The sequence below is a fragment of the Cyanistes caeruleus genome, chromosome 6, assembly GCF_971803275.1.
Source record: "Cyanistes caeruleus chromosome 6, bCyaCae1.hap1.1, whole genome shotgun sequence".
Classification (NCBI taxonomy): Eukaryota; Metazoa; Chordata; class Aves; order Passeriformes; family Paridae; genus Cyanistes; species Cyanistes caeruleus.
The window spans coordinates 20,545,886-20,568,706 of NC_141706.1; the positions used below are offsets into that span (position 1 = coordinate 20,545,886).

General features: G+C 45.2%; 1 protein-coding gene and 1 long non-coding RNA gene across 6 annotated transcripts; one reads left to right on the plus strand and one right to left on the minus strand.

Moving 5' to 3' along the window:
• Nucleotides 1-2,187: 2,187 nt before the first annotated feature.
• On the minus strand, nt 2,188-15,362 carry LOC111930799 (uncharacterized). 4 transcript variants are annotated; one of them, XR_015287998.1, is made up of 6 exons: nt 14,219-15,293; nt 14,089-14,140; nt 12,491-12,593; nt 11,974-12,144; nt 11,694-11,844; nt 2,188-2,548 (listed from the first exon to the last, which is right to left on the minus strand). It is a non-coding gene; the product is annotated as an uncharacterized LOC111930799 (long non-coding RNA). The 4 variants fall into 4 exon arrangements; XR_002865311.2 differs by lacking the exon at nt 2,188-2,548 and adding an exon at nt 10,793-11,169 and having other exon boundaries at nt 14,219-15,356; XR_002865310.2 differs by lacking the exon at nt 12,491-12,593 and having other exon boundaries at nt 14,219-15,362.
• Nucleotides 15,321-22,547, plus strand: LOC111930798 (L-lactate dehydrogenase A chain). Of its 2 annotated transcripts, none has more exons than XM_086892971.1 (8): nt 15,321-15,502; nt 17,254-17,385; nt 18,108-18,225; nt 18,944-19,117; nt 19,886-20,059; nt 20,873-20,990; nt 21,414-21,537; nt 21,717-22,547. In XM_086892971.1, the coding sequence occupies exons 2-8, from the start codon at nt 17,263-17,265 to the stop codon at nt 21,879-21,881; spliced, it is 996 nt and encodes a 331-aa protein (XP_086749097.1). In that variant the 5' UTR covers nt 15,321-15,502; nt 17,254-17,262; the 3' UTR covers nt 21,882-22,547. The 2 variants fall into 2 exon arrangements, with proteins under 2 accessions (XP_086749097.1, XP_086749098.1); XM_086892972.1 differs by having other exon boundaries at nt 15,399-15,502; nt 17,257-17,385.
• Nucleotides 22,548-22,821: the final 274 nt, after the last annotated feature.

Genomic DNA, 22,821 nt, shown 5'->3' on the forward strand with positions numbered 1-22,821 from the left:
TATCACAGCATCCTCGTGTGAATCAGGCCCCTCTGCCCTGCAGCTGTTTGCTGCACCCATGCAGAGAATGCCACAGGCCTATGGAGCTGTCCTACATTCAGGACAGTGGATTCCAAGGGAGACAGGTGGGAAGGGTGAGCAACACTGGCCTGGCACACAGTCCCTGCACTGAGACACAGAGCAGCACCTTCTGCAGCCTCTTATCACTTTGGACTTGGCTCCATAAAGCGTGGCTCAGTGCTCTCCTCCAGACACAGCATCAGGCAGCCAGAACCAGGTCCCTGCCTGAGGGCTCTACCTTGTCCTTTTGCTCAAAGAGATCTTTGTCCACAGAAGGGTTCAATGTGTCAGTGCCAACAACAGTAAACCCGACTGTGCCCAGGAGACCCTTGGCTGGAAGAAGTATCAGATAGAGAAGCTGCACTTTACAGTCCAGGGGCTGATTCCCTACCAGCTTGGTTCAGTCCACAGTTAAACTGCATCTCCTGGGAAAGGAGGAGTATCACGATTCCTGTCTAGAACTACCCAATGCTTTTTCCACCACAGGAAAACCCACAGACATGAGAGAGAGAAAGCTCAGAAAGACAAGCAGTTTTGTTTCCACCCAGTCAGACTCCTATTTAATCCTCCAGGGCACAGCACAGCCCTGCCCAGAACCCCTCCATTCGAATGCTGACATTTTGTTCCCTGCACAAATGCCTCTCCCTTGCAGCCCTGACTCACAGCCATCGCCTCCCTTTATGCAACACAGCTCCATTTCCTGCGCAGCCGGCGATGCCCAGTGCCAGCAGGAGCCACAGGGGTGCCAGCCTACAGGCAGCCTGTGAGGGAGGCACCCCTCCTGCTCTGGCACTTGCGCTGCTGCCTCAGCTCATTACATTATTTCAGTGTTACTGTCCCCCAAACATCATCCACACCCCCTTTTAAGTGAAAAATGTCGAGCTCTCCGCAATCAGAATCTGATGCTATAATTAGACACCCCTACAGTACACATTGCTGTGTTACACAACACAGCTCAGAGCTCCTGGGCACTGGGTGAAGCTACATTTGCATTTTATTCACATCACAAACTCTTAAAGCAAAATCTCCTGAGTGGCCGTGGCTACTGAGCTTTGGTTCAGATGATGAGAGCACGCAAGTGGGTTTCCCTGGTCTGAAACTGAACCAGAAGAGAACTCCAGTCACCAGCGCATGTCAGTCCGCAGGACTGGACTGGAGTTTGCCAGCAGACATACAAAGAGGATATCAGGTCCTTAATACCAGCTGTTTGCTCAATATCCAGCCCCCTTTATGGCACACAGGTTGTAAATGCAGACACAGCTGCTCACTGTTCCATGCAAATCCCACAGCCAAGGCACTACTGTCAGGCTAAGAAATGGCTTTGATTACTTTAAAGGTTAATCTCAAAAGCCAGGCTCCAAACTCCAAGGCTTCACAGCTGTATCACATTTCTGTTTTCTCTTCCCTGCAGTGGCAGGGCAAGTTCCTGCCCAAACTTTTCCCTACAGCTGCACCAGGAAGCACTGGACTAGCTGCACTAACTCACACTAATAAACCAGATAAATAGTTTGTGTTACTCACTTTCAGCTGACTGACAAGGTGATAGCTCTGTCACTTCTAAAGGGCTGGGTGAACTGCCCTGCTGCAGCAGTGTTTGCCTTGCAGGAGCACCACAGATTCTGGTGCAGCATGAGCCATACGGCATCTCCAGAGAGCAGCACTGTGAGACAGAGCCCCAGGCTCTGTCTGCAGCTTCCCCACCTACCTCGTAAGTATTTGTGCATCTAACTGCCACCAGATGCAGCAGGATTAAAATTCTTACTGGACCTTTAAAAATCCAACCCTGGGCCCATCCCTGCTGACACTGCTTGGCAGGAGCGTAGCTGGGCAGCACAGGGCCCAAACCTTGGAGTCTGCCAAACAACAGCATGAGGGAAAAAAACTGATCAGGGACAACATTTAGGATCTGTCATTTCCCAAGGTTACCATCTGCTATTAAGAACTTCTATGTAATCAAGAAATCAGTAGCAGTGGTCAAAGATAGCCCTTCAGCTGACCCTAGTCAGCATTGAACTTCCTAAAGAAAAGTCCATTACCTAATTCAACCTAAAAGAACATTCTTCCAAATCCAAGTTTCCTGCATCATCTGCAAGATGTGATCTAAATAATTCAAAATTTCATTGTATCTTGGTTACAGACAAAGGTTTATTTTTCAATAAGATGTCCCAGAGGAATTGGCTATTTTGTTTAAATCATTCCTGACTTCCAACACCATATATAAGGACACGTCGAAGCAGACTGAGCAGATGAGAAGCAGAAAGGATTCTGACATGGGCTAACTTCAGCTCATCAAAGCTGGGCTCTTCTCTCTCTCAGGGAAGATAAAACCATGGATTGCATCAGAGTTGTATCTGTGGCTGCTGAGGGTCCACAGGTTAATTGCAAGAGATAGGCAAAAATTCTCAGGTCAAACAAGCTTGTCTTCTATTTGCAAGGATCCGCATGCACATCTCCAAGGGTCTCCAAATGACAGTGGCTGAAAACCCATCTGAGGAGAAGAGAAACCTATTTCAGCTCTTCCCAAGGATCAGTCCATGGAATGACTTCTCTTGGTTGACCATGGAAGGAGCTCTGGTGGAACTGACACAGCTACATGAACGAAAAGCAGTTCCCAGTCCAGCCCTCAGGCTCAGGTGCATAGAGCTTACAGAAGAATTTCAAAGGCAAATCTTTAACCCGAAGTATTTTTAACATGTTGGGAAACACTACATCAAGCAGTCCATAGTCCAATGGTTGACCTTACTATTGGGTATGTTGTTTTTAAACTCCCCATTACTTGCATGTATTAATAGCAAGTTATATAAAGTCAGGAAATGGGACCAGCACAAAGTTCAAACTAATTTTCATATTAAAGGCCTTGCGCAACTATTTCCACAGCAGGCCTTTAATGACCTCTTTAGTCCAGTTACAAGGTTGAGATTACAGGCATTTTCAGGTAACTTGGGAAGGCTATCAATACTTCCTGAGAACCAGGTTTTGTTTTATGTATTTCTTTGTCAGAAGGACATAGCAGTGATTATAGTCATTTCAGAGAGACTAGATGTTATATCCTTCCTCAAAAGGACAGAAATCATAGGAAAAGAAACTTGTTTCCACTTGGCACATAAAGAGTTTCTCAAATCTGCTTTATCACAGGCAAGCTACTTGCATTATAACTACTAGAAATGCAACAAACTATTTAATGTATTGGCCAATATTAAGCATCTACCAACTTCATCACATACCCACATTCAAGATTTCATATGAAATAAAGAGCTTATCACTCTGCTTGAAATTTCCAGACAGATTGACTTAATCTGGGGACAATAAATTTCACAGAAACTGTGCCACAGCTTGAAAAGGCTGTATTTAAAGGAAGTACTGTCCAGACATGAAGTATCCAGCTTCCAAGAACCTAATCTCTGATGGATTACATCATGACACATAAGAACTGATATGTTAATACATCCTACATTTTAAAACCCTAACATTTTATTCCACACTCTCCAAATTCCATGTCATCTTCAGCAGAACAGCATGGAAATAATGAAAAATTTTAGGTTAAAATCATTCTATTTTTACTAGCCAAGGAGCTCCAGCCCTATGGATCTTACAAAGAGATCTGTGGATCAAATTCATCCTGTGCTATTGTATCAAGGTTCCTAAAGATTTCAAAAAAGTTTTTTAGTGCCCTGACTTTAATAGGTGTTTTGTACCGGTATTTTCTGCAAAATCAGACCTCCAATGCATTAGATACCTGAGTTTTAAGTGGTTAAAAACTTCACTGTTTGGGAGCAGAAGTGAGTAAAGCCACAGCCCCTATCAAAATGATTATCAGCAAGATAATGATTTCTTCATCTCTAAACTTCCTATTTCTTTCTCACCTAAAACCAGACCATATGAGCAGAGCTTTAAACTTTAGAGCATTGATTTTTCTTAGCTAGGCCTATTTCACAGCTCTACTACTTGCATACCTCTGTTAAGCAATTATCTTGCTATTTAATTGCTGTGCACACCCTGAACTACGTATTTGTAATACACAGCTCCCTGGGACATGCAGCCACATCCATGGGCTCCAGCCGAAGTCAAACAATGGGGCCACTGTTTCAACCCTGCCTCCTGGCTCACCCTCTCAGTGCGGGTTTTCTCCTCTCTGCTTCCTTTCAGTGCCACCAGGGCTGAGCCATGCTGCAGCTTCCCTTACAGCTCCACTTTCCTGGGACTTGGTTAACAAACAAACAAACAAACAAACAGTCCCTCACTTACAGAAAAGAATCTTGAAAACAGAAATTCAGGATTTAGAACACAGAAAGGCAAGTAGAAGCACACCAGATGGTAAATACTCTTTTTTTAAGGAAGTCATGCAATTCTGGGAGCCTAGTGGGGGAGGTAGGGGACAAAAGGAGATTTAGGCATATATTTGTACAACTGACAGCTTTTTACCTGACAGTATCAAAGAGGAGTAGAAAAAGCCTCCCGTCAACCTGAAAACAATTTATGAGATGCGCTCTTTGCTGTCGTTCAGCCTTCAAGTCAGGCACAGCCTCCTGAGTGTCTGGATGAGCCTGCAGGCTGCCTCTCCACCATCCTCCTCCTCCTGCCTGCACAGGAGCCGCACTCCCCAGGAGCCCGCAGCCCTGGGAATGCCAGCCATCTGCTCCAGCAGCCTCCCTCCCACGCACGGGCTGCCGAGGCAGGCTCTGCCCGCTGCCGGGGCCACCCAAAGCCGCTCACGGCGGATCAGCGCCTTCCCTCGCTCGGCGGCGCTCCCGCGGGCCGGGGATGCTCCGGGCAGAGAAACCAGCCTGCGCTGGGGCCCAGCTCCTCCACGGAGCTGGATAAGGGACTGCACAGAGGATGGCACAGCAAAGCCACCAGAGCTGGTGGAGGCTGGTCCTGCAGCTATGTGCAACCAGGCCATGGCCATCGGGGCATCAACAAGGTGTGGACAGCCCAGCACAGCTTCCAGCGGCGCTGCGCCACTGGCAAGGCTGCCGGCATCCCCACGTGGCTCGAAGGCACCCGCAAGGACTGTCTCTGCCACAGCTCAGGGCTGCTATGCCTTCCTTTCACCACCCTCTGCTGCCAAGGAATGGTTTCTGGAGGTTCATTTCCTGCCTGTCTTCATTCTTGCGGGGTCTGTGGCCACCCAGTCGGCGCTGCTCTGTGCTGGGGAACATGTGAAATCATGTGAACGTGTTAAGCTCCAGGATTTCCTGGCTCAGGTTTGCATTTGCCAGTGTTTATGCTTTCGGAAGAATGCCTTAGAGCACTCACCTGGCTTTGAGCTACAGAAATGTTTCTGATACGTGCTGTGAACAAAGAGGAGTGTTAAAAACCTCTTCTAGTAATCCATGTCTCTCAAAGGAATAGTGCACCATGATCCAAGCAAAGAAGCCAGCACACAAAACTGCAGAAAAATTGCACTATGAAAAGCCAGCGTCGATTAAGGAGACAGGAGTCCTGCAACTTCATTCCAATAAAGGAAGAGACTGTCCACAGGGGCATATTCGTGTGGGGTTTCTCTCTCCAGGTTTTGGAGGGCGCAGCCTCCTTTTATCCTAACTTCTGGCTGCATGTTGCTCCCTTCTTTTCCCATTGGCTGAGGTACTGGGAGGGCACAGCCCTCCCAAATCACCTACCACGTATCGCACCTTGAACCTGTCATTCTCACTCAAAGTTCAGAAACTCAGGCTTGTGTGGACCCATTTGTCTGTTTCAGGAGTCTAACTGTCTCGTTTCTGCAACAAAGGCTTTCAGTTGGTAAATACATTAAAACCCATTTCAAAGACATTAACATCCATACCGTGACCCACTGAACTGTTTGTAAAGACATTAGCACACATGTTTTCTTACCAAAACTGAATGAGGCAATGTTTGTGTGGCTTGGCACTTCCTGGCACAAGTGAAATGCAAGCATGGTCTGACATTCAGTTGATCCTGAGCCAGGTTCAGAGGGTTACATATAAACTCCCTGAAGCTTTGTCGTTCGGTTTTAAGCTTTTGGATAAATTCACCTCAAGAGACAGAATACACACACAGACCTGCAGATCTACATCCTTCTGAATTATCTGCCACAGTCCCAGAATCACTCAAGTCACTGCACTTGATGGGAGAATTAAGATTTACCTGGTTCTCCTAAGGCTGATCAGACTCAGACTTCAGAATACTTTTGCACATTTTTGGAACAGTTTCAGCTGCAAGCTTTGGGTTTAGACCCTGGGCATAGAAGAGCTTTGGACTGCAGTTTCCCAGTCAGGAGAGCAGATGAGAGCATTTCTGAGGCACAAATCCATATGAAGAACCACACTCACAGCACACTCACAGCTAAACTCCAGGACTCCCAGACTCAGAGGAAGCTGAGATTCACCAGGAGAGAGGTCAGCGCTGCCTTCTGTGTCAGTGCTGGCTCCCTGTTTTCATAGCAGCATTTTACTTTGGTGGGTCTGTCTGTGCTACTTTCTTGTGGCTTGCAGCCACACACCCGAGGGGATGAGTTAAAGGCTGTACGCAGCACACCCTGCCTGCCCAGGATTAACCACTGCACTTCTGGATAATGGCAGGCAGCCCGAGCTCCGCAGAAACAGCGGCTACTCCCTCTCAGGGACATCCCCCTCCCAGGGGCTCTCAGCTGAAATGGGCTGTGGGTGGGTGCTTGGGAAGGGACCTGTTGGCCACAGAGACCAGCAGCACCTCCAGGTTGAAGGCAGGCGGGTTCCCCTTCACTGTCCTTTGGCACACCTGGGATGGGAGACCATGCATATCAGCAAGCATGACAGGTCACAGAGACATGCCACAGCCTGAAGGCATCCTTCTGGGATCTTGGGAACCCTGCCAGAATGAGCCTTTCATTTCTGAAGCATCCTATACCCACTCTTGCTTCCTGCATGTCCTTCTCCTCCTTCCCTTTGTACCTTTGTAGCCACACTGCATTCTGCATGCTCCCAGAGAGAAATAGGGCAAACATAACCTGATTAACCAAGAGGATTTGGGCACGAAGGGGCGGGGGAGGAGATTAATACACACAGAACCTTTCCCTCTCACATTAGCCCTTGCCTATTCAATAATTAAAGCGTTCTGCGGTGACTCTGACTTTGGGATTTGCTATAAAAGCTTCTCATAAACTCTGTCTCAGCATGCAGACATCAGACCAAAGAGAACATTCGGTCTGACAAGCTGAAATTTCTTCCAGGCTCCAGGGTCAGTCAGAAGCTTAAAACCACTTGGATGTGAGCCTATGGCTCCATTTTAAAACATAAGGATCCCTCTTGCTGTTGTTCATCTATTGGAGAGACAGAATCCAACCTTTCTTTGGCCACTCTGTCTCTGAAATGTGGTTTAGAGGTTAATGCAGACCTTCTCCATTGCATGTACAATACAACCTCCAAGGCTGGCAGCCCCATGAACATAGGAACATATTACACAGGCTCTGGCTGCCCTCCAAACCTATTCTGATGGTCTATTTTCTTTTCATTCCTATTTTCTTGCTTACCTTAAGGCATGTAGATGTTTCAGGATGGAAATGTAAACCTTACCACATGAAGAAAAGATGCCTTCCCTGACCTTCCAAAGAGCTATTTTTGGCCACTCTTATATGCCTGAGAACTCTTACAGGGGTCATGCACTGACCTAACTGCCTGTCAGTAATTTTTGCCTAAGAGATATGAGACATTGCAGAGATTATATTTTTAAAAGTTTTAATTCTCTCCATAACCTAACAAACTACTGACTCCAAATCTCCGGATGTTGTTTGCAAGGGCGCATATTTTAAAAGGGTCTGCAAGCCTGATATTATTACCCAAGGAATACATGCTCAACATTACACCTAAAAATACAATTAAATATTGTAATTATTAAATATTAAATTACAAAATACTAAAGATATATCCTTAATCCAGAATTTTCCAAAAGTTGAGTACCCACAGCCTTTAACTGACTTCACTTTTCAAGTCCAAACCTGGAGGAGAAGAAGCTCCAAAAGTTTCAGAGTGAAACAGATTTCTTTTCAAAATATGTACCCCCAAAGAATTTATGAGATTAAAAAATAAGGAAAGCTGGGTTAGCAGCCAAACACATGCACAGGATGATACTCCATGAAGAAGGCAACAGTCCTAGCTCCATCTGTCAGAGCACATGAATATACCACATCACATCGCAGCAGTCAGAAATATGGGCTCTGGACTGTCCTGTGTCTCTCAAATTCTAATGGTGACATTTTTCCAAACTGGCACTGCCCAGAGTGCAGACATTTCAGTCCAGAGGTCAGGAGTGAAGCGAGCCCCACTGCCCCAGCAGCTGCCCAAAAGCTCCTCATGTGGCAGGGAGTGAATGCTGACCCAGAGGACTGCACAGCCCTGTTGCCACTCCAGACACTGCTTGCCCTCACACAAGGGGCAGAAGATAAAGCACGTGGGCACCTTTTCCCTCCTGGCATCACAGCATCAAGTATCACATAAACACACAGCCTACAGCATGCATAAAGCAGAAATGCTGTACAACTAGCAAGAAGAATGTGGAGAATACATAGGGAGTGAACTGTTTAGGAGACCCAGCCTCCAGAAATCCAGCTCTGTGCACATGGACACACACACACAGAACACATGATAAGATCTCCCAGCATCTCACATTTTCATCACGTGGTATCTTTTAAGGGGTTCTTGAACTGAGATACTGCTTCTTAAGGCCAGAACTGCATAAGACTTAAGGATACAACTGATTTTGCATAGAGCCATGAGAAAAACAGCACAGGGTTGAGGTGGCCAGTGAGAAATGCTTGTACCTTGCATTTAGCAGCCAGGACGCAGGCATGCTGCTCCTCTTATCACGGGGCCCAACTACCAGGTTCTGGAAGTATCAGAATTTCCCCCACAGGAGCCAAAAGTCATGTTTCCTCCCTTTGGTAATATTCTCCTCCTTAAACAAGGCTCACCACAGTTTGCAAAACAATGAGGCCATGCCCTGCAAATGTTTGCTAAACATTTGTGCAATTTCATCCAAATACAGGCACAGAGAGAACCCAAGTCAGAAATGCCACACTTAGCATAGCACTGTGAAAACTATTCATTGGCAGTCCATAGGCAAGCAGCAACCTTTCATTTTCTATTTAAAACTTGAGTATAAATAAAAACCCTGAATTAATTGATGGAGATAAGGGTTGGTAACATTCTTGGAAAACACAGCATGCCAAGTCAAGAACCATATTTGGCAATTATTCTGCTTTATTCTGCTTCCACTCTCACTCCCCTGGTTCATTCTGCCTCTTTAGCTGATGAGCTCTTTCTGCTGTGTGCCTTTACAATGCCTGTGCTGCAAAGCTGTGCTCCCAACAGAGATGTTCATCTTGGTGCCTGCCTGAAGTGTATTAATGATCTCACTACAACTGCAATAGCAATTGAGGCTGCACCTTTCTCTCCTCACCTTCATTTTTCTTTGGAATCACTGCCATAGTTCAGACCCTTGGTACTGAATAATGGTGCAACATACCGTGTTTCAATTAAGAAACACAGGTGCTTAAAATTAAAAAGCTGTGGAAAGAAGTGAAGAACACAAAGCAACTCTTTTCTGGAAAGGTTAAGAAATCTCTCTTCTCTTCCTGACACAGCACACTTTGAACATACATATGACAACAGGGCTCTGCTGGCAGCACACAGGATATAAATGGCATTTAAAACTCTGCCTGGTAACCTCTCAGGACAGAACCTGAGTGTCACAGTCATGTCTTTTGCCAAGGGCTCCGTAGCCTGCAGAGCTGCCAACAACCACCACAAAACCAAATATTTAAAAGAATAGCTTGTGCAGAAACAGTGAAGTTATTTTTCCTCTCTGGGAAGAGCAGAAGAGTTGAGGTCTGCAACACAAGCCCAAATCACCCCTCAGGACTACAACCCTTAGGCTCAGCTAGCCCAGCTGCAGCTCTTTAAGGAGCCTCAGGGGTGGCACAAGTGTGCAAACTGAAATGAAAGCACCTGGTTGCCTATCTCCATTCTATTGCTGCATTTGTTGAACTGCAAGTTAAACTTCATCTTCCTCCTCCACGGAAGGGATAATCATTTATTATATAGTCATCTGTAGGTTCCCTCAGCAAGTCTGTGTGTCTGTAATGCTGAGAAGTACTCAGCTTTCTGCAGTGGTTGGTATGGTCCAGCAACATCTTCCTCATAGGATACCGACTTTCCAGCAATGTAACTTGGAATTCTGATTCACAGAAATGAAAGTTTGGACACTGTGTTTTTTGGCTGGGAGAGAATGCATAATCTGCTATCATACAGAGCATCAATCAGATATATGAGGTTTTCTGAAATGCTAGGAAAGTGTCTCCATCCAAAAAGGAGGCAGTCTCGTGTAGTTAAATGCATGCCATTTACCAGAGCATCCCATTTCCTGCAGTTCCTAAGTAAATGAGTAAGATTCCAGAGCTGCATCAAGGGAATGGGTTTGGCTTGGAATCCTGCATGGTGACTCATGCTTTCATGAATAAATTCATTTCCTTAGAGAAACAAGACAAAATCACGTGTTGTTCTTAGTCCAGCTACCTGGAGTGTTGATTTAGGAAGCTATTGCAAAAAAATACAATTTCATCTAGCCATATGTTGAATGCATAATCCACTGCAACTCTATTTGCAAACATAACCAACTTAAGGGGAAAAGAAAAACTGGTGTAACTTGGAAGTTCTGGGTATTGGAAGATATCAGCTAGAAATCAGTTTGCAATCAAAACCAGACAACTGACAAAAAAACATTGTTGAAGTCTGGGTGTTCCAGAAATTGACTGTTATTTACATAGCTCTCCATATTTATTCCTCTCCTGCACATTTAAAAATAGGTTGTAGAGACACAGCCGAAAACACCAGGAAATGAGAATTGCATCAGCTGGCCCCTCCCCTTCCCCACAATGACAGTGCAAGGAAAACGAGGGCGTGAAGCAGCAAAAGCTCTGGATCTCTGTAACACCAGCATCCTCAGATGTGCATGGAAGTAGCCAAGGAAAGGCACCCAGAGGTGTATGGATCGTGGCTAATCAGTTATGTGCAGAGATACTTGTTAGTGCAAGCCAGGATGAAACTCATCTTTCAGCTTTTGGGTTTCTTAGGAGATCAGTTCAAACGGTTTGATGTGGCTATACCGACCAAACTGGAGAAATACAAAATACGGATTTTTGTGGAGTATGAACCAACTCCCTGTATCTCACCCTGGTAAGTATTTCAAAAGAATAATGCAAGAATTCCAGCTCTGTGAACTTTAGGTGTCAAGTTACACTTTGGAGTCTAGGCCTCTATGGCTCAGGAAAATACCATCCATCAGTTTCATGCTGCTTTATAAATGCTGAATTGTTTCATAATTAACAAATCTCTGCAGTACCAGCATCAGGCTGGTAGATAAAAGCACCTTCACATTTTACAAAGGAGAAATGAAGCCATTAAAGCTGGAGGAAATTGTTCAGGTCTCAGAATAAATCAAAGGGAAAGACAGGACTGGAACATGATGTATCTGTGTGTAGTGCCAGATCCTTTTCTCACACACTGACACCACATGAAAGCAAAGCCCTTGATGATGTAAGAGCAAAGGCAGGACCGATCATGCAGGGAATACCCCCCAGGATTTTTAAGGGCAAATTAAACCTCGAGTCTCAGGTAGAGCGGGGAAATGCCACTGACCTTTCCAGGGCTGGTCAGCATCCCCAGTAGCTTTGGGTTACTGATAACCTCCCAGCTCAGCTGTAGGTCACACAGCAAACCTGCAGGTCCTGGTTTGGTGTCCTGACTCACCCATGAAGCACCATCAGGTTTGACTCAGTCAAGCCAGGAGCTGAGCAAATATAGAGAGTAGAAATTAAATGTCACCATGTAAAGCCTCTCGTACACCAGCAAAATGGAGGGAAATTTACTAACATTTTGTGTTTTACTGAAAATAGCAAAATGTACACATTGAACTCACCTTGTATAACACTCTCTGGACTTCATTTTTGTGACAATGGTCTAATGATATCTTGTTGATTAAAAGCAAACACATTGTTTAATAAGAATGTGGCATTTGTTTCCATCTGTTATCACTCAGATCCTGACCAAATGCCGCTTGAGGCCTGTGGAAAAGCTCTGCTTCTAACTCCTAGAATGAAAATATAAATGTTTCTACATTCACCAGCTTCTATTGCTTTATTATTCATGTTTAATCTGTGAAAACTAATATGAAAAGGAGGGCAAGCAGGCTGAGGAAGTGTCAAGCTTCCCTGGAGAGACACTGTCACATTTCTGGCATTCCCATCACTCTGTCAACACCACCTCCTGTTACCATGATAAAAGGCAGCAGTGGAGTAAGAACAGGAAGAATAAAACTCCTTATGTACACACGTGAGAAAAGTCAACCCATCCCTACAATCATTCACTTACAGGAAATCAAAACAGACCTGGCCTCCATCTTCCAAGTACAAGAAAAATGCCTGTAATTTGCTCACCCCATTCTGTTTGTGCTGTTCTGAGCCTTCTCTCATTGAAGCTCTCTGAGGCAGAAAATCAATGTCAATCATGCCAGATGACTGCTTTCCTCCTGAGCATCTACTGCCAATAATAAGATCACAAAGGCCACATAAAAAGAAAAAAATTGGCCATCAAAGCTGCCTTCTCAGTTCTGTAACTGAGATAAATTAACAGGTGAATTAGCACTGGCATACTAAAGGCTGACTCTATTTTTTTAATAAAAAAAGGGTTCTAATTGCTTATCATCATCACTGAGGGACTCACTGTGACAAGGATGGTCTAGAAACATCCCAGCTGGTTTTACTTTGTCCTGCACTACTAAAAGTAGAACCCCTGGTACCTGAACAGGTGCCAGAGAGATAAGGACAACCTGATGCCTTATAAGATAACAGCGATTCATTCTTGCTTCTGTTCTCAGTAACAAGCAACACAAACACAAGTAAAGATGTTACTGGAACTTACACCCTGAAAACCATATCTAAGTTCATTTTGTGTGAGCCATGGGCTAAGAAGACTCTTACAATACCAATAGTCTTCTTTTAGGAGTTTTGGTCTCGCTGTGAGTAATAAAATACCAATTCTTTTACATTAGTTACCCATTTAAAAATGCTTATTATTCTATTCAGCCAGTATTGTCATAGAAGCTTCCCATGTTGCATTTAAACTCTTTAGAAGTAAAAGTTTTTATAGGCAAAAATAATTCTTATTGGTCTTAATTCCTGTCAAATGTTCATCTTCTGTCCTGCCAGATGTCTGTAACTCAAACCTGGATGAGATGTTCAGTCCCATTCATACAGAGCCACTGTAAATACAGATTCCTGGGATGCAGAACTAAACCTCCTAAGCCATCCTTGAGGCTTCCGACAGAACAAGATGCTCAGTGAACCCAGAATAATGCAGAATGACAGAACTATGTTTCCTTTTCATCCTGCATTCATGTGGCTTCAGGCAAGCTCAGCATCTACCCACACTTCCTTAGTGACCAGTCTTCCCTGAAATGGCACATCCCACAAGCATCACTCCTTCCTCCAGCAGCAGCAAGGAACAAGGCACATCTACTGCAACCAGGAGCCTGGCATATTTCACCTCCTTTGCTGGAAGTGCTGGTCTTTACAATAAGCAGAATTTTGTATTTTTCTGCCTTGTTTCATGCAAATCTTATGCAAATTCTCTTTCCAGCCTTTTTAGATGTTTCCTCTCCAGTATTTTTTGCTTCTTTTATTTTGCCAGTGGGCTGTCAAATAAATGGTGAGGCTTTGGGTTACCACTGCTGTCAGGTCAGCCCAGCAAAAGGGAATTGTCACTGGGATGGTGTGTGTGACCAAGCATGCCACAGCAAGATAAGTACCTCAAAAACAACATCCTAGGACCTGAGGACCTAGGGCCAAAAATCAGTTAGAGTGAGAATCAGAAAAGGAAGCTAAGTCAAATATTGTAAAGGTACCAGAACTACATTAAATTAAAAAAAAAAAAAAAGAAAAAAAAAAGACAAAGGAAGAAAGAATATTACTGTAAAAACAAGAATGAGAAAATAAAGATAACACAGCTACTCACACAATATTAAATTAATGCTTACCTGATTTTCAGTAAGGATGAACATGATAATCCATGGGGTAAAGACAGGATGCCTAAGAGAAGAGGGAGAAAGCAGAAATGGCTAAAATATAATAAAGGAACACAACTCACAGATGGTGTACAAAACTCACCCAGTCTGCTGTTTTCCATCTGGAGAAATCAGGCATTCTCAATTCCAGAACCCTGATGTGCACAAATCCAAAAGATTTTAAGTGAATTTCCCTACTTGAAGGCATTACCACAGGACCAGAGAACAGCAGGTTCTAAGAAGTAAGCCATGGTGGAAGCAGTTTGGGCCTGTGATCTTCATGCCTGTGCAGTTCTTCAGAAAAAACCTGCAAAGGAGAATCTAACTAAAAACATAATATTTGATGAATAACAAAGGGATAAAAGGTAGTATGGATTTACTAAAAGCCAGTTTTGTAGGATGACCCACAAAAAAATATAGGATAAAATTGAAACTTCAGGCATTCAGGAAATATTTTTTTTTTAAAAAAATGGGTTTGCTTTCTTGTTGGGAGTCCGAGCAAGAAGTGAATGGGAGAAGGATTTGGCTTTAGTAACCATCTGCAGGGTGACAGGAAGCTGACAGCACGGTGTGACTGAAACAGAGCAGTGTGAGTCCAGTCATGGAATTTCCATTAACTTCAGGAAAACATGAGTGCTGTGTTTGAGGCATCGCTGTCTGACACTCCATGCAGCAGCTCCTCTCCGGAGGAAAAGCATTTTAAAAGCATTTAAACTGAAAAAGTCTCTCAGAACATACATCCCGATGACCAGGGAACCGCTTGCATGACCATGCAGGGCTGAAAAGGTCTGGCTTATATAACCGAACACAACAAATGAGTGGGAATTGGATATGTAAATACACGGAAAGGGGAAGTAAACAAAAGCCCACAAGCATCTATTGATTTAGATGGAAATTAGAAGCTGGTTTCCAGCCACCCGACAAGAGGCCCCATCCGGAACGACGGCCATAAACCCCCGAGGAGCAGCGCAGGGCTGGCCGCCACTGCCCGGCCGGGAAACGAGGGCAGCAACGCCTTCAATTCCCCACAAGCTCTCCGGAGCCGGCCTGTTTGCTTTCACTCATCCCAGCTAATAGCAGAGGGAGTGAAATCTCCGCCGACGGCAGCCCTCAGACGAGCCCCGAGGGTGTGCGCACCCGAGATCCCCAGCCCCGCCTCGGCTCCCCTCGGCCTCCCTTCACCCTCCCCTCCGCCTCCCCGCTCCGTCTCCTTCCCGCTGCTCCTTCCCCTCCTCCCTCTCGCTCTCTCTCCTCCCCGACGTGTCTGCGGGCACGTCCCCAGCGCCGCAGCCCGCCCTCCCTCCCGCGTCACCGCCCGGCCCCCATTTAAGGCGGCGGCCGCCGCCTCCCCCGCTCCGCCGCCGCCGCGCTTGGCTCGGGACGCTCGGTGGGTGCGATCGCCGCGCTGGGATGGGATGGGATGGGATGGGATGGGATGGGATGGGATGGGATGGGATGGGATGGGATGGGATGGGAGCGGGGCTGCGGGCACGGGCAGCGCAGGATCGGGGGTCGCAGGCGGTATTGGTGCCGCAAAACCTCCGGGGGGACGCGGAGGAGCAGGCGGCGCCAAATGGACAAAGTCCGCTCCGCGACGCCGCCTGCTCTGCTGAGTCCCCCCGGCCGTGGTGGGATCGGGCACAGCCCTGGGCTTGAGTCCGGCCGGCGTGATTTCCACTCGCAATCCCCCCATCGTCCCCTCCCTCCGTCCCCTTGAGCCTCTGTGGATTAACTTGCTTCCCTTAATCGGTGCGTGTGGCCCCAGGGAGGGATCCTGTAAAGAAACTTGAGGATGGGCTTAGGACTGCGTTTCAAATGCAGCATTAGTGGGCCACCTACCACTCCCCTGACCTGTTTCTCTGAGGGGTGTGGCGCTCTTAAAAGGAAAATTTTTGAAGTGTAGCAGACGTGCTGGAGTGGGTGTCTCTGATCCCCCTTGCACATGGAAGTGCTCACGGTGCAAAGGGAGGACTCGGCACGTGGTGAGTGCAGTGCATGGCCGCGCTGCAGGAGGCTCTGCGCCCGAAGACTGACGTAGCTTGGTCGATTTTTCCTAAATATGGGTTTCCTGTCCCTCCCCTCAGCCCCAAAACTTACAGTCCTTACCTGCTGCTCGGCTTGGCTTCTCATGCTCTGAACGAGTTGCTGCCTGTTCAGCAGCAGAGAGCCGTGCGGTGTCCGCGCTTGCTGCTCCTGCCCTGGGCTCCCAGGGCAGCTCCCAGGGCAGCTCCCAGGGCAGCTCCCAGGGCAGCTCCCAGGGCAGCTCCCAGGGCAGCTCCCAGGGCAGCTCCCAGGGCAGCTCCCAGGGCAGCTCCCAGGGCAGCTCCCAGGGCAGCTCCCAGGGCAGCTCCCAGGGCAGCTCCCAGGGCAGCTCCCAGGGCAGCTCCCAGGGCAGCTCCCAGGGCAGCTCCCAGGGCTCAGCATTTGCTGAGAAAGCGTGCTGTTGGCTTCCACGCGGAGACGGGCAGGAATGTACAATCCTCTGCCATCCCTGTGCCATTTCGGCACACCCTCGGCTGGCAGAACCCAGCTAACCAGGATGCTGTGCAGCTGGCAGCTAAAATGTGAGGGTGGCAGAGATGGTGACGCCAGACTCCAGCCATCTTAATTCAAAACTGTGCAGTTTCACTTCAAAACAAATAAGTGAAGTTGAAGTTATGGAGGCTCATGCTGTGCTTAAAAAGGCTTGCCTAAGTGTTGCACGACTTCAGCTCTGGCAAGGCTTCAGGGCACAGAATACCAGTTTTTCAGGGCGAGGGAACAGAGGCTGCCAGACTGTGCCGTGCTTAGAAGCACTAAAATGGCTTCCTGTACCTAAATATAATATGGATGGTCATTTAGGACATTCTACTGCTGCTGCTGGAGTGCCACCAGCTATAAAATATAATCAATGGCTCTCAGGCTGTATTTGAGGCAAAGCTAGGGTGAACTTCAACCGAGGATTTGCATCAATAATTCAGTTTTGCAATAATTTTGTGGCATACAGACGGTATTGCCAGATGTTTTGTATCCATTTTCTTATCCTGGATACTTGATATGTGTATCAGTTATATTTGTATCACTGCTGAATACAAATATTCTGGTATCAGTAAAAGCTTTGAGGCTTGGAGAAATAATCTGTTGCTTTTTTTTTTTCAGCAGTGCACCATGTCTCTCAAGGAACAGCTCATCCACACTCTCCACAAACAGGAGAGTCATGCCGAAAATAAGATTAGCGTGGTTGGCGTGGGTGCAGTCGGAATGGCCTGTGCCATCAGCATCCTCATGAAGGTAAATGTCAAGCTTGGTAGGAAGCAGCAGAAAAACTTGAGACCTAAAAGAGGGGCAAAAAAATAGTCACCCTTGTTAGTTGAACTTCTGGTTATATAATCCTTTTTTGGGCCTGAAATGAAACAACAGTCTTCAAGCTATTGACAGAAGAAATAGCTGCAGCTCTTGTAAATGAAGTTTGCCTCAGGATCAGACAGAACGTTGTTTATGTATCATTTTAAGAGCTGCATTTACCTTTGTGGGACTTGCAGACTCCCTTCTAAGTAGGGATTCTCCAACACTCTAAATATGCAAAAAGCACGAGAACTGAGGATTTATTTTGTCTTGAGCAGAGCAATAGAATAATTCTTTGCAGTGTGATCTGGAAAAATTGGTCCTTGTCTTCTGCCTTCAGTTACCATACTGAAAATTCTGTGGTCAACATCAGGCTTGCTTTTCTTGACTGTCAAACAGGTTGTGTGCGAACTATGCTATTAAATTATTCTTCATTATTGTCCTGCTTAATTGTACTACTATTTCATGCAGAATGTGGTTATGTGAAGTATAAAGTGAACTCAAGGATATCCCAGGGGACTAATTTAAGGACTCTGGGAAGAAGTGAAGTGTTAGAGATGAGCAAAATTGTTTAAGTAGCTTTTAAAATAATTTAACTTCACAGTTTAAAAACTGGGGGCTTTGCTGAAGGAGCCAGCAAACTTACCATTACTCTTGGTCTCTGGTAGGACTTGGCTGATGAACTCGCCCTTGTTGATGTTGTGGAGGACAAGCTAAGAGGAGAGATGCTGGATCTCCAGCATGGCAGCCTCTTCCTTAAAACTCCAAAGATTGTCTCTGGAAAAGGCAAGTAGTTGGCTCTCATGTGCTGATTATTTCTAAATGGAGATTGCCACTTCAGGTCTCACACTGGACAGCCAAGTCTAGCCTGTCACCCTAATCGTTGGGGGGAAAGCTCATCGATACTGTACTCAGTTGACATTTTAAAATGTATCTTCTTATGGCCAGTCCGGCTAGGAATTTTCTTCCACGGTTCACTACTCAGTACAGAAAGATGGATTTCTTCAGTACTTGTGCACCTTAGAGAACTTTATTTCATGACCAGTTAACCCCTGAACTCATTACTGCTTACTTCTGATAACTTTTAGTGGCAGCCTTGAATTCGGCAAAGGCTTAACCAGCTCATACCTTAATTACAGTTCCTACAGGTAGTGGGTTATGAGGGCAGAGCCTTCTTCCTCTTCTTCCTCTTCTACACAGCACACACTTACCCTGAATGCTATCCCAGCAGCATTATCCTAGTCCCATTTGTGGCTGAGAAGCAAGGAGCATCACAGCCTGCAGCTGCGTGTTACAGCATCAACATGCCTCAGTGCTGTTGCTTGGGGCAATGAGCCACAGTCTTAAAATTAAATGACATTTTCTGTAGAGGCAAAGTCTAGGCTAACAACTACTAGGGAATTGCTGTAGCCTCAAACTTGGGAATTTGAGAAAGGAAGTGAGAACTCCTGTTCTGAACCATGTGTAGTAAGAGGTCATGTTTGACACAGCCTTTTGTCTGCAGATTACAGTGTGACTGCACACTCCAAGCTGGTCATTGTCACTGCTGGTGCCCGGCAGCAAGAAGGAGAGAGCCGCCTTAACTTGGTCCAGCGCAACGTGAATATCTTCAAATTCATCATTCCCAATGTCGTTAAATACAGTCCTGACTGCAAGCTGCTTATTGTCTCAAACCCAGGTTTGTCTTGTGTTGCCATAAGAGGATTTGGCTTACAGAATAGTGTTTCTTCAGTAAGGTGGCATTAGTGCACAGGCTTTTAGAAAATACTTGTGCTGGAGAAGAGAAGGCTCCAGGGGAGACCTTGGAGAACCTTCCAGTATCTAAAGAAAGAGGTGGACTTTTTACAAGGGCAGGTAGTGATATGACATAGGGTAATTGCCTTAACTGAAAGAGATAGATCTAAGTTAGCTATAAGGAAAAAATTCTTTATTATGAAGGTGTTGAGACACTGGAGCAGGTGGCCCATTCATGAAAGTGGTCACAGCCAGGTTGGATGGAGCTTTGAGCAACTTGGTCTAGTGGAAAGTGTCCCTGCCCATGGCAGGGGGTTGGAATGAAATGATCTTTAAGCTCCCTTTCAACCCAAACTATTCTATGATATCTGTATAGCAAAAAATGTCACCTTCCCTCTCCAGGCTCAGCAGTTTGGTTTTTTGAGAAATAAACTTGGGTTTTCAGACCAAGAGATTGTGAGCACACTATGGGTCACTGATAATTGCATGTATAGCATAAAGGCAGAGCTGAGAGGCTGTTCAAAACAGTCATTATGTTATACAAAACAACCATTATGTTAGCCCACTGCAGTGCCTGGCCATGGGCACTGCTTTGTGCTCTGTTCCATGCCACTAGTACGCAGGTAAAATGTTTCCAGACGAATGGAAGGTACCATCCTCATTATCAGTCTCCTCATGAGTGGCACTTTTTATGCCCCTGTTCTCCTCACAGTGGATATTTTGACCTATGTGGCCTGGAAGATCAGTGGTTTCCCCAAAAACCGTGTTATTGGTAGTGGCTGCAATCTGGACTCTGCCCGTTTCCGCCACCTCATGGGAGAAAGGCTGGGCATCCACCCTCTGAGCTGCCACGGATGGATCATTGGAGAGCACGGAGATTCCAGTGGTAAGGGTGAAATCGGGTCAGCTGTTACACAACTCCCTGGTGCTTTGTCTGCCAGGAACATCTTGAAAACCCACAGCAAAACACTGCTCCAAAACCTTTGCACTGCAGCACCTTAAGAACGCAAGTTCTGATTTAAGTCTTTTGCTGCACAGAGTAACCCTATATGATCTATATTTGACCTGAATGACTGTGCTTGGAAAAGGTCATTATTGTAACCTGAGCTGGCTAAACATTTCTAGGCTAAATTGTTCACGTAACTCCCAAAAAAACCCAAACTGAAGCAGCAAGAGGATAAAGTTCTCTGCAAGGGCCTCTCCAAGATCTGCACCAGACCTACTGGCAGTAGTCTGCAATTGCCAGCTGCAATTCCTGGCTTCTTTTAATCACTGTATATAGGAATTGCAGAGGCAAGTCTGGCAGACAGAAGAAAGCACTTTTTCCTTATTTAACATGTACTTTTCCAAGCAGCAACAGGGCAGTACTATCTGCTTCCTGACACCAGAATGCACTTGGAATCAATTCTTATTTGAGAAAACTTTGCAAAATACAGCAACTGTCATTTTAGTTCATGTTGCCCCGGTATTTCATGTCAATGAAAGTGTATTCAAACTTAGTGACACTGTGCATGAATGTTGATGTGCTCTTAGGTTATTAGCCTGCAATTTAGATTGGCCTTATAGGTGATACTATAGTTAAGGTCATAGCTAAATCCTAAGTGATGTGCTGCAAATTCATCCAGCTAGATCTTAGGTTAACTGTTAATTTGAGAAGAACTGAGTATTGTGAGATAATTAATCTATGTGCAACTCTCAGTGCCTGTCTGGAGTGGAGTGAATGTTGCTGGTGTCTCTCTGAAGACTCTTCATCCAGACTTGGGAACTGACGCAGACAAAGAACACTGGAAGGAGGTCCATAAGCAGGTTGTGGATAGGTAAATACTGGCTTGGCTTTTTTACTAATTTCAACACAAGAACAAATCATCAAGAGCTGAAAAATCTCTGTTCTGCAGTACCCAGATCTAGAATACCTGAGTAGCCCCAAATGTCAAGACGCAAACATAATGGAACATGAAATAATATTTAAAAGAACAATGTAGATTTGGCAGTTAAGTTTTCATGATTAGTGAACTATTAGGGCAGAGCTTAAAATTCTAGGCTTCCAGTGTAATTGTGAGGACTAGTGTAAAATGCAAATAGAATTATTCACTGCCGAGTTCATTTTGGTCCTGGCAGAAAATCAGTCAAGCTTCTGATGCCTCCAAATTGATCTGGAGACCTCCAAAAGCCTTTCTTACAAACTTGAAGCAGTTCAGTTGATGGTACTTGTTCTTTAATGAGTGTCTGTGTCTCTGCAGTGCCTATGAGGTGATCAAACTGAAGGGGTACACGTCCTGGGCTATTGGCCTTTCTGTGGGAGACCTAGCTGAAAGCATTATGAAGAATTTGAGAAGAGTGCACCCCATCTCTACTATTGTTAAGGTGAGCAGCCCCTTCCTAATTTCTGTCTTAATTCTGAGAATTAAGTATCTCTGAAATTCTGAAAAACAGTGATCCCTTTCTAGTTTTATTTCAAGTAAATTTGGTTTCCTGATAGGGTATTTTATGAAATATACAAATATACATAAATTCCAGCTTAACAATCCTTATGTACTTTTCAGGGCTTGCATGGAGTAAAAGAAGATGTCTTCCTAAGTGTTCCTTGTGTACTGGGAAGTAATGGCATCACTGATGTAGTAAAGATGATCCTCAAACCTGAGGAAGAGGACAAATTAAGGAAGAGTGCAGACACACTGTGGGCAATCCAGAAGGAACTACAGTTTTAAACCTGCCCAAGCAGTTTTTGGCTCTTAGCAGTTTAACGGGTTTAGTGGTTTGTCTTACGTTGCACTTTCCAAGTAAGTCAAATCTTTCAATGTATTATCTCAACTAGAACACACAAAAAGCTCAAATCTGAACAATGGAGTTTCCTGAAGATAGCATTAGGAAACTAATCTAGGGTTTCCCCTGTTCACAGACACCCATGTTCTTTAGCCAGAGCTCGATAACCTAGTCAGTCTTGTTCAGTGAAGTGGTGTGACAGAAATCCAGCATTCAAAGCAGCACTGCCTAAAAAACCCTTTGCCTTTTCCTCATCTTGTTTCATGTTGGTTCAAAGGAATAAGGAGTAATTAATTGCTACACAATGTGAAACCAAAGACATTTCTTGAAGTTAAAGGATTGTCAAGCCAATTGACCAACCTTCTCTGCCAGCTGAATAGCTTAAATATTTCACTGTTGATAGGTCCAAGTGTATTTTCCTAACACTGCTTTGGAATTTTTGTGGGTATTTTTTTTCTTAGAGAACCTTATTTTTGTGTACTCTATCAGTCTAGTTGTAAGTTCTGTCTCCAGAGCATGTTCAAAAAAATGTTAAGGTTTCTATGTGCAACAAGACAGTGACTGTCCAACTGTAGCACCAACTACAACACCAAATAAACCACAAACTGTTACTTCTGTCTCCTCGTTTTTCTTAATAGGGCTTTGTCTCCCACATCAGGAGTTCTACTTTTCAAGTCATACTAATTCAAACATCATGTGTGCAGCTGTGCTGGAGGCTTCAGGCAGTTACATAATTATGGAAGTCTTACCCAGACTTTTAAAATGAACTCCAGCCTCTTGAGAGCCAGCAGTAATGTGAAAAGCCTTAAGGCAAAGGCTCAGTCTTAAGCTATGCTGCTTATGGTGCTGAGACCAAGAACCTTTTGAGTTTTCAGTTTTTTCTGG

What these genes read in the sequence shown, in the direction of transcription:
- LOC111930798 (XM_086892971.1), top strand. Translation starts at nt 17,263, where the DNA reads ATGTCTCTCAAGGAACAGCTCATCCACACTCTCCACAAACAGGAGAGT. An exon ending in GCTTATTGTCTCAAACCCAG is followed by an intron (nt 19,118 to 19,885) that starts GTTTGTCTTGTG and finishes TTCTCCTCACAG; the next exon opens with TGGATATTTTGACCTATGTG. An exon ending in CCATCTCTACTATTGTTAAG is followed by an intron (nt 21,538 to 21,716) that starts GTGAGCAGCCCC and finishes TGTACTTTTCAG; the next exon opens with GGCTTGCATGGAGTAAAAGA.